General features: G+C 42.3%; 3 protein-coding genes across 5 annotated transcripts; all 3 read right to left on the reverse strand.

Moving 5' to 3' along the window:
- Positions 1-30: 30 nt before the first annotated feature.
- Positions 31-3,052, reverse strand: LOC118311201 (probable G-protein coupled receptor 148). 2 transcript variants are annotated; one of them, XM_035634827.2, is made up of 2 exons: positions 2,510-3,052; positions 31-1,513 (listed from the first exon to the last, which is right to left on the reverse strand). In XM_035634827.2, the coding sequence occupies exons 1-2, from the start codon at positions 2,546-2,548 to the stop codon at positions 590-592; spliced, it is 963 nt and encodes a 320-aa protein (XP_035490720.1). In that variant the 5' UTR covers positions 2,549-3,052; the 3' UTR covers positions 31-589. The 2 variants fall into 2 exon arrangements, with proteins under 2 accessions (XP_035490720.1, XP_035490721.1); XM_035634828.2 differs by lacking the exon at positions 2,510-3,052 and having other exon boundaries at positions 31-1,670.
- A 135-nt stretch (positions 3,053-3,187) lies between these two features.
- On the reverse strand, positions 3,188-4,922 carry mterf4 (mitochondrial transcription termination factor 4). Its single transcript, XM_035634825.1, has 4 exons — positions 4,852-4,922; positions 4,099-4,507; positions 3,815-3,999; positions 3,188-3,670 (listed from the first exon to the last, which is right to left on the reverse strand). Exons 1-4 carry the CDS (start codon positions 4,876-4,878, stop codon positions 3,278-3,280), a joined length of 1,014 nt encoding a protein of 337 aa, XP_035490718.1. The 5' UTR covers positions 4,879-4,922; the 3' UTR covers positions 3,188-3,277.
- Positions 4,923-5,341: 419 nt separating this feature from the next.
- pask (PAS domain containing serine/threonine kinase) lies at positions 5,342-16,107 on the reverse strand. 2 transcript variants are annotated; one of them, XM_035634824.2, is made up of 22 exons: positions 15,743-16,107; positions 15,373-15,579; positions 14,826-15,055; positions 14,476-14,646; positions 14,152-14,286; positions 13,846-13,980; positions 13,384-13,645; positions 12,447-12,628; positions 12,219-12,348; positions 11,754-11,925; positions 9,827-10,059; positions 9,515-9,644; positions 8,343-8,929; positions 8,092-8,234; positions 7,819-7,986; positions 7,577-7,702; positions 7,336-7,470; positions 7,217-7,244; positions 7,045-7,141; positions 6,621-6,754; positions 6,379-6,528; positions 5,342-6,187 (listed from the first exon to the last, which is right to left on the reverse strand). In XM_035634824.2, exons 2-22 carry the CDS (start codon positions 15,560-15,562, stop codon positions 6,006-6,008), a joined length of 3,720 nt encoding a protein of 1,239 aa, XP_035490717.2. In that variant the 5' UTR covers positions 15,563-15,579; positions 15,743-16,107; the 3' UTR covers positions 5,342-6,005. The 2 variants fall into 2 exon arrangements, with proteins under 2 accessions (XP_035490717.2, XP_035490716.2); XM_035634823.2 differs by having other exon boundaries at positions 7,045-7,244.
- Positions 16,108-16,246: the final 139 nt, after the last annotated feature.

The following is a 16,246-nucleotide window of genomic DNA, read 5'->3' on the forward strand; positions in this document are numbered from 1 at the left end:
ATATGTTTCTATTAAAGAAAATGAATAGAAATGATAGAATGAACTTTATTGTCATCACACTCAAATTTCGTATGGCTTCTCTCAAATGACAATAAAGGTGAACTGAAGAAAACAGTATGTGAAATAAATAATGCACAATACAACCACGAGTGAGAAAATGTCCTCATTACTGTTCCTGACAATTTGTAAATTTTTTAAAAAAATAAGGAGGAATTTATGTCCAATTATTGCTCCAAAAAAATTGGTGTCCTAGAGACACTGCTTTAGGTAAAAAACATATATAAATAATAGGATAGAATTAAAAACAATATATATATATTTTAATTAATATAGAGGACATGAAAAAATACTTATATACATATACAATTATATACATATATTTTAGTGGCAAGTCGGAAAAACACTTTGGGTTGAATTGAATTTGTAGTCATATTTGTATTCATAACCTCATTATTTCAAAAAAAAAATCCTGTGTACAGCCTTTGCAGTTCTATCTTTTTTTGTTGGAGGGCTACTTTGAGAACTAACCCTATAAATCAAAAGCAATGCCATTGGAGAAATTGACTAACAGACGGTTCTAAAGAGTCATTCATGACACTGTGTTCTGGCTGTTTCTCCTGTTCCGATGCAGCTGCTGCATTAAAGTGTCAGAGATTTCCCTGTACCTCAGCCCATAGAGGTAAGGAGCAAACACCCTGGGCAGCAACATGAAAACACACATATTGACTGTGCTGATCCACACACGGACATCTTGACTTATGTCACTCCTCTGGAACATGAAGAGCTCCACGGTGAAAACAAAGCCTGGGGCGAAGTAGAGCAGGAGCAGGACCCCATGGGCCAGCAGGGTGACCCGAGCCCTGGAGAAGCGGCTCTGCCAGATGCCCTGGGTCCTTGTTACCATGTAGAGCCGAATGTAACAGTAAAAAATGACCAAAGCACAGATGAGCGCAGCAACGAAGAAGTAGACGTGGATCCACATCACGTTCTGGACCTGAATGAGGCCGAGGGAGATGAGAACCAGACAAACGGCCAACTTCTCGGGGGCATTTACCCTGTCCGCCTCCATCATGATCACCAGGGTGAAAGGGTAAATGGCCGCCAGCACCCACACCCCCACCAGTATGCGGTGGGTGCGGGCAGGGGGAAGAAGTTCGTGGTAACGGAGAGGCCAGCGGACAGCGGCGTAGGTGTCGACCACCATGAGGGTGGTAGTGAGGATGGCACAGCAGTAGGCGGTGACAGTGACGGCTGTGAGGAGCCCACAGACGGTCCAGGGTATCTGAGCTCTCGCAGCATTACAGATCATGGTGGCCAGGTTGATGATGAGGAAGAGAATGTCTGCCGTCAGGGTGTTGGCCACCAGCAGGTAACGCGTCTCTCGACGTAAGGCCCGGGACAGCAGGATGCATGCCAGGAGAACAGGGTTGGCGAGCAAGGTGGCCAGAGTGACGACTGTGGTAGGGATGAAAAAGAATTCTAGGTGCCACCTCCGCAGACTCTCGACCCATACCTGTGTGAGGTTTGCAATCAGTAGTGATGATGTCATTTTGTGTTTCGGATACCGAGGAAACACGTGCGCTGACTGAGGTGTGTTTTATTATGATGTGTTGATTACTTCCTCCAGCAGCTTTCTGTGGAAGAAAACACCCTTCATTGACATCAGCAGACTGGAGCAGCTAAAAATTGTCTTACTGACATCATTGTTTTACAATTCATAGGTAAACTAACGGTGTATATGAATACACCACGGAGGTGTTTTGCAATAAAAACACAGTGCTACGCAATCAAATTTATCACTGATCAAACATGAGGAAGAATATCAGCAATAACTACATCGTGAATTATGGTCTTTAAACAATCACTAAGTGTTCTCATATCTATCATCGTGATATATTGCAGGGTAGGCAAATCTGCTGAAAACGCATTTTTCTTTCACTGCTTTGGCTAACTTCATTATAATAATGTTGATAATTGTGCCTTACTGCTCTTCTTAAAGAAATGTCAAGATCAGATTGAAATTAGCTCAGGTCAGATTATTATTATTATTTGAATCATCAGCCAGAACCCTCCCAGCATTCAAATATGAACAGCATGAACAAATGGACTCTGCCCCTTTGGTCCTATATTGCAGATGGAAAACAAATTCAAATGAAGCTGAATTTGTAAATAATTAATGTAATGTGGGAAAATATCCACTAAATAAACTGCACAGAAAACATCGCAATGACACAAGTCAGTTTGGGTGAAAATATTTTGTCAATATTACTATACATAAATACACGTTAGGTAGGGCATCAGTATTTTATGGATTAAATGTTTTAGACGAATCGTACCAAGATACCGCCACCACCCCAAAAGCTTCTGAATATTCATTGCATTTACTCATTGTCATACTCATTTTTCCTCCCTTTTTTTTCCGAAAATCTTTTCTGAAAGTTTCTGTTCAAACTTTGCACAGATGCATTTATTGACAAATTATTGATTGGTCAAAGGTGAATTTTCTTACCCGATATCCAGAGCAGAAACCCCTCTCTGCGTTGCACATCCATTAAGCTTTGCAGGGGAATAAATCAATGGATGCTTTGTACAACTTGTCTCACCCGCTGGCCTTATCTGATGCGCTGTTTGTTGACTCTTACAGATAACGTGTGGACGGAGAAAGCTGCAACCACTTGGCCGTAACATAGTGACAGGGTGGAGCCTTTTCATCCTCTTCACTGCTCCGCCTGCTGTTGCTTTGTCAGCTTTTCTACCCCGAACTGTTTAAAATCCAATTTACTCAAAGGTAACTGATTAGAAAAACCATCTAAATTTAAATCATTAGATACATTTTCCATCTTTATTCCACTGCCACGAGCAACAAAGCAGTTGAGCTTGACTTAATGGGTCACTTGAGAAGTGCAAAAACTTTTTTTGATGGAGCAAAGAACATACAGGAGTAATTTTAAATCATGTTCACACCTGACAGCGGTAGCTCATCCCTCGTCTCTCAGCTTAACCTCACATTGACTGTATGTGGTCACCAAAACCAACTCTAACTCAGAGGGATCACTCATTCGTCCATTGCTCTCATGGGAACGTTCAAAAGAAAACACGCCAGGTAAAACAACCACAGCATCATGTTTCCGTGCGTGTTTAAGATAAGAATATTCGAAAGCACCGAATGACACACCTGACTTCAACAAACAGTTGAAAGGAAACATTTTATTGTTTCATTCTCCATCATGTGTCATTTCCTCTTTAAATTTTATAGTCCTCTCAGTCCCTCATGTCGTCATTTCTTTCTTTTCTTTCTGTATCCACTCCTGCCTCTGGTCTCCTTATCGTCTTCATCCTCCACTTCCTCATCAGAATCATCACCATCAGCTTTGACGCTGCCACGCTCGATCTCTTCTTCCTGCCATTCTCTTGCCGTGAGTCGTTGAAAGACGTCGTACTCCTCTACCGACGCCTTTGCGACTTCTGTAAGGAAGGTGTCCTGGTCGACACTAAGGATGCTGTCCAGTGTAGGGTTGATGACGACAGTCTGTCCTTTCTTGTCTGGTGTTTGGTACAAACCCCTGCGCTCCAGAAAACTGTGTCGACAGCGAACCTCGTCCATAGGGAAACGGAACAGCCTGGACTTAATCATCGCCGCCTGTTTGACACCCATTCGGAAGTAGACGTACTGTGGAGGGATGGATAAATAATACATGTAATAACATAGATACAAAGATAATCATCGATTGGATAATCATAATCTTTTCATCTACATAATTGATTAATGGATTTCATTTAGTCTCATTCTGTCTTTTATGCTTTGCTTGCTGACCTGAAACTTGTACTCCAGCTGACCCAGATCCTCGAGGACCATGGCCGGACTGTCTCTGAGGAGCTCTGTGACCTGCTGCCCAGTGAACAGGCAATTCTCTCTGAGAAACATCACCACGTGCTTTACTGTCTTCACGGGCACAGTCAGGATCTGGGGGTAATGGGCCACCACTCTCTGAAGACTGCCTATAGAGACACATGTTTAAATATTTTAGATACTGCTTCCACCTCAAGAATGGCTTTGACAATGTTAGGATGAATTGCGCTACGAGGCAACGGTCTCACCTTCGACGAAACCCATCTTCCGCAGGTTGCCTATGCGCTGCTGAAGCTGCGTCTCCTTCACGGTGCACAGTTCAGGGCATTTCTGCAGCAGCTTCTCCACACTGGAGGGGTTGAGCCCCAAAACGAACAGAGCTGTGAGAGTTGACAGAGCATGTTTGGCCTTACTTCCTCCTCTGACGTTGGACACGGCCTCATACAGCTGCTCTGCCTGGGTGTCTGTGAATCCCATGTCGACCAAAGACTGCAGGGACAGCTCTGTGACTGGCTTCTCGGACACCCGACTAACGTTGTGGTTATTTTGTCTGATGGAGGAACAGAAGAATCCTGGAGGCAGGAGGCGGCATCTCCCGAACTGAAGAGGACTGAACGGAGAGGAGGCGGCGGTGGTTCTCACAGCCCATCGGAGAACCTTAAGCAGAGAAAAATAATGGCTAGAAAGCTTAATCAGCAGCCATGTGCCCCATTAAATTCCCGACGTTGAAAAATTCTGAACACTGAACAGGACAAATGTAACAGTTTTGGCTGTAGAGCAATTACAGAGAAGTTAACAGGAGAGAGTTGCAACCTTAGCTGCACTTCCGCTAGCTCAAGTTAGCAAACATCAAGGTTATAGTGAGATTTAATAGACTGTACAGCAATTTTTGTCAATCATCCATGCGACATCTATGAAGCATGCAACTCATTCACGTTGAATAACACGTTTAGTGTCTGAATATAACGTCAGTAAGAACATTTTCTAGTTTTCTGGTTCACCTGACGAGCTGCGCCTGAGGTCCCCATGCTTGTCCGTCGTATATATATTTCCGTCCCTTTGAAATGCGGTATAGAGGACAAAGGTTCCGCCCTGTCAAAAGTTATATGCTTTCGTAATTATCTTAGTTTTTTAGTACCACTTAAACCATGAGCAATAAAACTAAACTATGTACGCTGTCAGGCTATTTAAGTGTTTTTCAGTTAATCAAGGTAACTCAGATTATGAAATAACTTAGATATATACATCCATGTGTTTCCCCCCACTCATGTTGAGATTAAGTTTTTACAAAACAAGCTTTCTAGCTGAGATTACAAATTAAATCCACTTCATTAATATACACAGGAACAATAAGCCATTCAGGTCAAGTAGCTACATGTTATTTACATGGTGCCCAAGTTATTAGCTGTGTCACCTGTTTGGAAAGAATTACAAGTTATGAAATTCATATGAATTCCAAATGTCTGCATGACAAATGACAACAATTCTTAGTTCTGGTTAACAGTCAATTTATTCATTATTACCTGGAAAAATATATAAAGAACACATTTGAGGTAAAATATTAATGTATACAAATAGATAAAATATTGTAAATATACTTACAATCATTTATTAAAACATTTTAAAATCATTGACGGGAGAAAGATTTTTATTAAACAAGGATCCATAAAGCTGTAGTTGAAAAACCTTTTCAACTTCAATTTATCAAAATTTTATGTGGTTTCTCTAAGATGAACAAATCACAGTTCACGTGGATTTTAATGGAACGCTGCTTCCCTGTGAGTCTTTACCATAATTTTGATCACTCAAATATTCACTACATCTAATGATTAAATAAAATAGATTAAATAAAAAGAGTAGAAGATGCTGCTATGTTCATGGTGATGCTTTTGCGCTCCTATATCTCACTCTGCTAACACAAATATTGTACTTTGGACAACCAAACAGCTTGACAATGGTGCCTTTTACACTTGGTAGCAAACTGTGTATACTTCATACAAGGCAAAGGTGCAGTGTTTGTGTTATGTACCATTTGCTTATGTTCTTGGATTAAAACAAGATTCCATCATCTATTTTACAATTCATGTCCTCTTTGCACTGCTGCAGATAAAACGTTGGACGGATGGTCGGACTTCACTCCCTTTAAATTCAGTCTTTAGCCGTCATGGAGGTACTTCTGGAGCTCCGTCTCCAGGGCCACCATTGACAACCTATCATCCTCATCTTCCTCCTCCTCCTCCTCCTCATCATCATCGGGCAGAGTCTTGTCATCATGATCTGGGAACAAGCCTTGTCTATTGTAACTAATAGGGCTGGATTCTTGGTCCTGTGGTGAGCCTGTTCAAAGAAGAAGATGAGCTCTACTTTGTTACTGTCATGTATTTGGACAGCCATGAATACAAATTCTAAAACCTCTCAAATTGAGAAAAACAAACAAACACTTTTTGTTATCAAAAATCTTATATTTGCTGGAACCTGATCACATCTGAAGTGGATTGTAAAGAGTACTGGTTTTAAAGAGTACTCACAAAAGCTGTGAGTGGTAGGAACCACCTCAGTCCAGCTGTACTCCGCCAGGGAAATGGCCTGGCTGATCCAGGAGTGCAGCAGGAGCTGATCCAGAGTTGTCCTCTGGACAGGATCAGGGTGCAGAAGCCCACGCAACAAACCATTGAGATCTGTGAGAGTACATAGAGAAATATGTGGTGATCGTCTGTAACAGCAGTGAAAGAAAACTTTTTTAAGCCAACAATAAAGAACGGCAGTGTACCTGAAGAGAGGGGGAACGGGGGCTTGAGTTTGGCTACCAGAATCTCACCCACATCACAGAAGGGGTTCTCACTGAATAAGAGGGTGTAGAGTAAAACCCCCAGAGACCACATCTCAAGCTCTGGACCCTCGTAGCTATGGAAAAACATGCCAGTCATTTCAGTGTCAATGTAAAATTTCTAACTTTAAAAATGGGTGTATCCTTAAAGCTAGTGTTTCATTGTACGTCTTTAAGGTTAATGGGTTATAAAAGTCATACAGGGCTGAAAAATATAGCTCTGACCTATATTCTACTGTAAGGTTTAATGATTTTAACGGGACAGTCATTCCTCTTTTAGCCTAAAAATAACAATAACACTGGTCTGTTATATAATTTCCTATGAAGAACAAACACCACTTGTCATTCACAAGTATTATATACTCACGGGTTTCCCTGAAGCACCTCTGGAGAGCAGTACTCCAGTGTGCCACAGAAGTTGTAAAAGAGCTTCCCCGGACCCATCATGGCAGCAGAGCCAAAGTCTATTAGTCGAATGTGGAAACACTTGTCGATGATGATGTTCTCATCTTTTATGTCCCTGTGAAGGATGTTCTTACCCCTCAGATAGAAGACAGCTGCTACCAGCTGAGAAACAGAAAGAATGCCCAGTTTAACAAAGAGCAACTGAACACTTCATGTCAGTCCCCAATTTAAAAAAAAAAATCCATGTACATACCTGTCTAAAGATGAAGCTGGCCAGGGGCTCATCCAGCCTCGGCTGCAGGTCGATGAATTCAAAAAGGTCCAGACTAACTCCGTGTTTCTCCATCACCATCTGGAAGTAATTTCCATTCTCAAACACCTCCAGAACCTGGTCACACACATTAATGATGTAAAGCAAAGACATTTAATATTAAAACAAACAAACAATTTGTTTCTTAAACCTTGAGACTGTTCTGATGTGACAACCCAGTTACCTTGACAATGTTGTGGTGCTGTACTCGTGTCAGTATGGCAATCTCTTGGCTGACTCGCCCCAGCATGGGGTCATCTACCCAGCAGTCACTCACAATCCGGGATTTACGGATGAACTTCACCACCACCTGCACATTTTGACATTTGGTAAAGAGGCCGTATCATCACAAACTTAGAAAAATATTCTACCCTTCTGATGCTATACAGGAATGGTACGATTCTGTATTGATAAATATTCTCTTACTTCTTGTCCGTCAGAGCGTCTTTCAGCCTTCCAGACAAAACCAAAGGCTCCTTTACCCACAGCTTTAAGCGGCTGGTACTCTTCTTCAAACTGTCCGTCACAGGCTCGAGACTGCTCCAAGTCCATAGTGGAGCGTAACGCCTCCCTGTGACTGGCCTCTCCAATCCTCTAAGGGAAGAAATCATTAAATGACAAATAAACAAAAACATTATCAAAAATAAAATAATACATCTGGCATTCCAACTTATTACTTGAGCTTTTAACACCACTGACCTCTCCTAGACTGGCTCCTGATTGGTTGTGCAGTGATCGATCTGTTTGCAACATTGTCCCCTGCAGGCCGGGCCGACTCATCCACACACAGAACACAGAGGTTCCATTGGGGAGGTTCGTCTTGAACACATCACACTGCACATCTGGAAAGAAACAGAGATTCTGTTTAAAGTCTATTTGCTTTATGAGAGAATATCTGTAGATTTTTATAAAGGAAACAGAAAAACAGTGAATACTTTAAGTGTACCAACCTACTCTTGTGCCATCTCTGTGGTAGGCTATTCCTTCAAATTGCCCCTCAAGTATCTCTGTAGTGTCTGAGGACAGGGTGTGTCCGTTTACTTTACGTTTCTTAGGTGTAGATGTAGTAGGAATGTCCGTCAGTGACTGAATCCCGCCATTCATTTGCACGCGGAACTCCTCACTCTTATTGCTATGAGGTGAAGAGAGAGCTGCCGACTGATCCTGCTCGCCCGTGTCCTTTTGTAGTCTTTCACTTGAACCGTTTCTGGCCTCCACAGCAGCATCTTTAGTCTCAACAGGCTCGGCCTCCTGGTCAAACTCTACACAGCATGGAGAGGCTGTCCGCAGGAGCTCGGTTGTATCGCAGGATGTCATGGAGTGTTGGTTGTCATCGTTGTACCCTCCGCCACTTAGCAGCTCTATACTGGCACTCAGATCTAGGTCAGCCAGGGCCCGGGTCACCAGATCACCATTGCTGTTGAGGTCCAGGAAGTAGCTGGCTGAGTCCTCTATGTGTACCGCATGAGACTCCTCTGCTTGGCCTGGGTCAGATCCAACATGACCAGCAAACTTTTCACAGAAGCCAGAGGAAGACCTGGGAAAATTAGTTTTTGACAAAATGATTACACAGAAATACCACTTGCAGCAAAAGATTGGCAAATCTTCTCAGAATAAACACTCGGTATAATTTGATTAAAAGAAGTTGGAGACATGGGTGTTTTCTGTCCAGTCTCATTCTGGCATGTCATTGTCTTTCAGGGATGTAAATTCTGTACTATATATGTCAGGCCTGTAAAAGATGCAAATGAAAAGCAGTTCAGTACAAACTGATGTTTTTAGAATTACTCTGCAGGAGTCCTGCCTGGAGAGAAAAGATTTCTTCTAAATAAAGGCACTCAAACAAAATTTCAGTCTCTGAGAAACTTCAACCATTAAGCAATCAAGCATATATAATTTGAATTAAGAAAAAATTAAAAAAAGATATTAGAACAAATACAATTCTTCATTGATGAAGTATGTGAAGTACTGCTAACTTTCAGCCTTGATTACAGACATGAAAGTTGGCAATTGGATCTGTGGTATAATGACATGTAAATAGGGTTAACGCCAGTGATACATTTGGTGGTACATGTAAAAAACAAAAAAATGTCTCTTGAGTCATAGACTCACAATTTCTCACCTGCTCTCCAGGGAAATGACCTCGTAGCTGGAATCTTGGAGTACAGAGGCACATGATGGGTGGTGTTTACCCCTATCAGGGGAGGTGCCACCATCCCTGCCAACAGCAGGTCCCCTCTGGGTGGGAGTGTCTACGCAGAGAAGGAAAAACAAAGATTTCTAAAGATTTTCCTTTGTCCTAGTCACCGTACCCATTTGAACAAATTACTGCAGTTACGTTTATGGATTAAGAGGAAGCACTATGAATAAATGACTGTAGAGAGAAAAGGAAAAAACTACAATAGTTTAGTTGTACACCTGGAGATAATCTCACCTGGGATAACTGCAATGGCAGGTTGATCATTTTTCTGAACCCCATTGCAGAACTGCTGGTCACCGTTATGGTGTGGTAATTCCAGGACGACGGGGCAGTAGGTGCCTTCTTCTGGAGGTTCCACCCAGGCATATGTCTTGAGGAGTGCCTGAGTAGAGTCTGCACAGTCCAGGTGGCTACTGCAGGGAGCAACCCGCGCTGCCTCCTCCATCAACTCCGTAGTGTCATCAGCCCTGAGGAAAGAATGGGTGGATCCTAATTTAAATACAGTAATGCTCGGGTAAATCGGGCGATTTCTGTGAAAATAATGATGCAAATGTATTACTACATTAAATGTAGTAACATGCAATGTATGCAACTAAATGACATGGATACTTATACACTACAGAATGCCATAGTAATATTTCCCTACAGTGTGTTCCTTAATTCAACCTATTTCCAGGTGGGAACACACACACATGGTTTCAAGGCCCTTGGCGTTGTTCTCTCTTATCCGTCACTAAACCTGGTTAAACCACATACAAGTCACTTTAGCATGAATCAGTACGTTGCTTTGACAGTATCTGTCCAACAGAGGGCAAAAGAGGACTTTCAATATATTATGAATCCAAATTCTGAGCCCCTTATCCGCCAGTGTCTCAGTGATAATGATCAGATTAAATTATTTGGGGAACTGGTCTGCTCCCACACACCTAAACAAATCTTATTCTTAAAGGTAAGGGGAGAAAAAAAAACTATGGTAATAGCTTGTTTTATGAGGAGAGTTCTTTAGTGTCTCTAATGGCTGATTAGATACGCAGAACTGATACTTATGTACCAAGTAATTGCCAACATTAAGAAAATTCTGACATTCCTTGTTTTTCTTCAGTTCTGTAGGTATCAAAGATACTGTACTGGGAGTCTTCCAGCATTATAACCCTACAAGCCTTCTGGTCTGATGTCAAGAGGAAGGCGGCAGGCACAGTTAACAACTAACAACACATGGAACGGCATTGGCAAGTGCAAATGCAGCAACAGGTCCATTTTACATTTGATGCGGATCATAAGGGACAAGTAATAAGACGACTAACATCCACAATGCAAATATTGCTGAAGTGTATTTCAAATGAGAATTCCAGTCTTTCACCTTATATTCACAACATGTCAACATTTTCATATTCTGAAATGTTAGTGTTTATGAATTGTGACAAACAAAACATTCACAAATGGAAATCTTATCTCCTTTGGGCTAACGAAGCTGGCGGCAGATCGTGACATCATCTGGGTGCTCGCAACATTAAGGAGCACTCGCACATTAGAGGCTTCAAATGAAATGCTGCTCGTTCACTTTGAATTGGGTGATGTCATGCATTGCCATACTGCATTCAGGTGCCATTGCTTCGCTTTACTTGCGCCGCGTGGGGTAGAAGTTGGGAAAAGCTCAACCTTTCAAGCGGTAGCGCAGGAACCATCAAGTCACGTAAATGCCAACACAGGTTCTGCCTGACATCAAATGTCGAAAACAGCCTGGAGAGATGAGGCAGAGTCAGCTGGTGAACCTGGTGTGTGTTCATCTGGTTGTAAAGTTCATTTCCTATGTGATCCTTCTTACACTTCGTGTGGACAGCTAGCATGAAAGACGACAATGTAATGTGTCCCGAACTTATGTCAAAGCAACGCGTACACATGAGTGCTCAGTGAGCTACCGTATTACAGTTCACTTTGTTTGTAAAGTTGTGTGTTCGCACCCTGTGTGAGCAGCAGAAAGTTTTCCATTTTTTGCATGAATAATTTTGTAATTTCAAACATGTACAAATACCTAACCTCAGCTGTTTTGACATACCTACTAGCGCATTAGCTTCTGTCCAAGTTTAAATGCTCACATTCAAGAAGTTTATTATTTTGTGGAACATGAAATGACAACAAGCACATGGGGATGTTTACTTACATAAGCATTCGTGTTGAAGTAACTGCAGGTGGGGAAAGATTCCACAAAGCGCTGCCCTGTTTCTCCAGTCTGGTGCCGGTTCCAGTGAAGATTCTGCCTCTGCCCGTCGAGGTTCTTTCCATGATGGCCTGATGCACCGTGGCCATATCTCCAGCCACCAGGGAGGACGGGTCTAGTATTGCGAAAAAAAAATGATTAAATTATACGCAGTGCAAACAAATATTATTGTATTACAAGACAATAAACACAACACAAAACAGGAATAAATTCAGAGTTAAAAAAATAAAGTAAGGAAACTATTTTGAGATGCATATATATATAAAAAAAAAAAAAACCACCCACCAAAAAAAAAGACACGTCACATTTTTTAGATCAACCATATTGGGTTACCACAAAGACGACAATGAAGACTAATCACAGCAAGTATATTGTGGAGCTCGTCTTGCACACCTCACAAATACTCACCAGATTTTCCTGATATTTTGGATGAGGCTGCACTTTTACCAGTCTCTTCTTGAGAATCAGGGAACGGGCAGGACTTTCTGTCTGCGTCGGACATCCATCCGTAGAAACCAGGCATCAGGAAAGTGACACTCTGTTGACGACGAGGAAGCAGTGACAGAAAGTGATGGTCGGCACAGACGTCAATCCAAACCAAAAGCCCCCCTTTCTCTGCTGATCATGTTGACTCACCTTTCCTAACAACTCGTCCTTGATGTAACCAAACAAACTGAGGGCCAGGTGGTTGTGGATGCTGGAGATGGAGCCATCAGGGCGGAGCAAGAGGAGGCCACTGAGAGGAGCAAACGCACAGACTGTCCCAGAGTACTCCAGTGCAGGTCCTGAGGTGATGGCACTGCTTTCCACCTTGACTTCTTCGAGAGTCCAGACAAATGTTGGAAACTTACAATTAGTTACAGTCGAATCAACAACAGTATTTGGTGAATGAGTTTTTTTGGGGTACGTACAGTATGTAGTGTTTCCCAACAGTGATTTGTTTTGTGCATTGACACACTTTTTAAACTACCATTGTTAGCACTACACATGATCAATATGGATCATATTAGGTCACATGCAAATCTATTTAGAAAGACCTCCGTAACTGTTCTTTGAAAAACATGTAACTCTAACTATCAGTTATTCATGAGGTGAAAAAAACAGCTTTTTTCCAGGCTTGTTTCATGGAGTTTTCAGATACTCCAGATGTTTTTTAAAGGATTTTGAATTAATTTGGAGATGCACGTTTTTCATTGAACAGTGTTGTGTGTAAAGTTTATAAACCTTTAGCTTTCTTTTATCGACTCCCATCCATTTGTTGATGCAGTTAAATAATGTTTTTGGCATATGACGGCATGATCTGTGCAGCATTAAATAACAATGCTAACTTTGATAACTGGCACTCAATTCTTAGCTAAGCTTGTCAATTACTTCAGATTTTGATTTCTTTTCCACCAGGATGCGACTTTTAAAAAAAATCTATCCTCACGCTGTCTGCAAGATGTTTGAGTTGGGAAAGAGCAACACAGTGGATTATGCTCCAGTTTTCTCAAAATAATATTGAGTGTTTTAATCACTCTGAGACCTCGCCATAGGTGACAGCTTAGCCTTAATATCAGACTAAACAATTTACCGGAGGACGGCTCTTTTCCATGAGGTCGCTCACAGTTTTCAGAGTGTGAGGCTTCTGTCTTGCACACAGGAGAGGCGAGAGGGGAGCAAGCTTGCTTGTCCTGTGAATCTGATCTTTCAAAACTATCTGTTAGGCAGGTGCAACCAATCTCATTTTCTTGGTGTTGGGCTTTTCCACATAGAACTGCCCCCTGAATTTTGATGCACAGCGGGACTGATGCACCCCCTCTGCTTTTACCGCAGCGTCTCTGTACCCTCAGCATCTAAAAGGAAAAAAAAAATCAAAGTCAAAGATGACAGATTCAAAGAAATAGCTAAGCTTAAAATGTTGGGGATATAAATTCTTCTCTGTGTTCGAACTGTCTAAGAAGCATATTGGTAAACATAAACTTAAAAGCAAAGCTTAAGAATGGGAGCTTTCCTTTGCTGAGGGCGGACAATTTTGGTTTTAACGTGTGCTTACTTTGGGCAAGGCGTGAGTGTGGAGAGGGATTTGTAAAGAGGGGATTAGCTCCTTTACTAACAACCCTTTTAACTCGTCAGGATGGTGGTATCCATGGAGATGGGCAAATGCGAAGTCACAGGTTAGGACACTGCCCTAGAAATGACATAAGAAGTGTGACAAACAATTGATTTAATGAGTTAGAAAATTATGATACATTTCACAGAGTAGGAAATAGTTGAGGAATAATTGATGAAACATTTTTAAAACACATAAAAAGCTGAAATTTTCAATAGACATGAGGTTTCCAATAAATACTGTACTTACATCTTGTGAAAAGGAGATAAAGGCTGATAGCCGTTCCACATTTTCAACCATGACAAGCCAGTGATCTGAATTTTGTGATGGTTTGTGAGTGCACACCGACACTGGCACCTCACTAAATAGTGTCACAACATCCATCTTCAGAAAAAGTATTTGAACAAACAAAACACACTCTTAAATATTGTATACACAGACATATTTGTGCAGTGATGGTGTAGTAAATAATATACATTCGACTGAATGGTAGCTTGCTGGATAATCCCCTTTTGAGGAAAACCATGAATTTAATGCATAGAGTGCAAGTTTTTCAGTCAGCATATTTCATACCACTTTTCCAGACACAGTTGCAATAGTTCCATCCACGAGCAGAAAATCTTCTTCCAAAGCTTGTTCCATGACCTGGCTGGTTTTCTTTAAGAAACTTTCCAGTTTTTTCCCAATCAGCTCATCAGTGGTGCACTCAAAAAGTCTGCAGGCCTGTTCGTTCACTGACATAATCTGAAAAATGAAAAAACACCAACATGTTTACAAGGTATTGGGTACAGCTGTCACTGTTCACACACACACACACACCACACACCACACACACACACACACACACACACACACACACACACACACACACACACACACACACACACACACACACACACACACACACACACACACACACCTACCTCTCTGGTTTTATGGTTGACAGTAAGAATGCCTTTGTTTGGGTTTAGGACAGATGGAGATCCTGTCAGGCCAAAGTTTCCAGAGATCAGCTGACAGAAGAGGCTTTCCTCGGCCTCTGACACAGTGGATGGGTGTGGCAGGCAGACAGCAGAAACTTGTGGCTCGGGATGTAAGCTTGAGATTTGGTGGTTTCTTGCTGCGACAGAACTGCAAACATCCAAGCCCTCACCTGTAAGCAAACACTTGAATCAGATCAATCCTCCCAACTAGTGTGGTGACTACAAATTACTTTTGTACCAGCACAGGGCAACATCTTCAAACCGCTTGTTTTGTTGGAAGGTCGGCCTCACACTCAAATTTTACATGTTTACCTTCATCAGGAACATAGAAATACAACAACTTTTAACTATGGGCACTTTTGCTTGATGAGTTATCTGACATGATGATAGTGTGTCATCGATTAATCATTTCAGCTCCCCTCAGTTACAACCGAAACAGCAGCTTGCCCTGCATGTTGTGTGTGTGTGTGTGCCAAGTTATACTCACCGGTCAAGGAACCGGGGTAATAACGACGTCGCATTGTGGAAAGGCTCTTCTTGTACAACGGTCTCTTGGTGCATGGGTAGGACTTATTGAGGTCAAAGTCATCTTGCTGATCAGAGAAGAGGTCGGGCACCACACAAATGGTCTCTCCTTTAAACCGGACGCCTCGACTCACCTCAGTCGACAGCGACATTGTTGTTAGTTCTCCAGCTTGGGGCGATGATAGAGAGAGTGTTAATATGCTAACGGTTAAACGAACAGGCTAGCTTATCGGAGTCGACTCGGCTACAAGAGGAAGTGTTTCATTGAGAACCTTCGAGTTACTCGGGTACTAGCGTCTTGCTTTGAGGATGAACTCCGACACAACACTCACCTCAAGTCGTCGAGAGATAATGTGAGACTTGGATTTCCAAAATCTGCGGGGGAAAATTCTCGGCGCAGCAGTTTCAGTTGACGTTCGTTGGCAAGGTAACGGTTCCTCCCCAGCTACCTGGCTAGCTAACCACCTGCTAACGTTACGGCTAACACAAACAAAACGCCGCCGTGGTCCGTTCGGCGCTGATATAACAGGGTTTGCCACTGCAGTTTTGAACAACTCTGTCCAGAGCTAGCCTTGCCGAGGCGTGGGCATGACCTCGACACCACCCCGACAGTTCGAGTCTTGAAGAAACGCAGATTTTAACGCGGTTATTTCACTTGGTTCCGCTGTATTGTTTTTGTAAAACGCGGGGTTCGAGCGCCGGCCGAGTCAAAGAGTCGGTAGCCAATCAAATGTCACGCTTCCAAAAAGGGAACGCTCATTGGACAATTTTCCGGAAACGCCCGCCCTTGTTTCCAGGGAAACAGTGTCACGGCAGCACATAAAATCCGATGGAAA

The sequence above is a fragment of the Scophthalmus maximus genome, chromosome 5, assembly GCF_022379125.1.
Source record: "Scophthalmus maximus strain ysfricsl-2021 chromosome 5, ASM2237912v1, whole genome shotgun sequence".
Lineage (NCBI taxonomy): Eukaryota > Metazoa > Chordata > Actinopteri > Pleuronectiformes > Scophthalmidae > Scophthalmus > Scophthalmus maximus.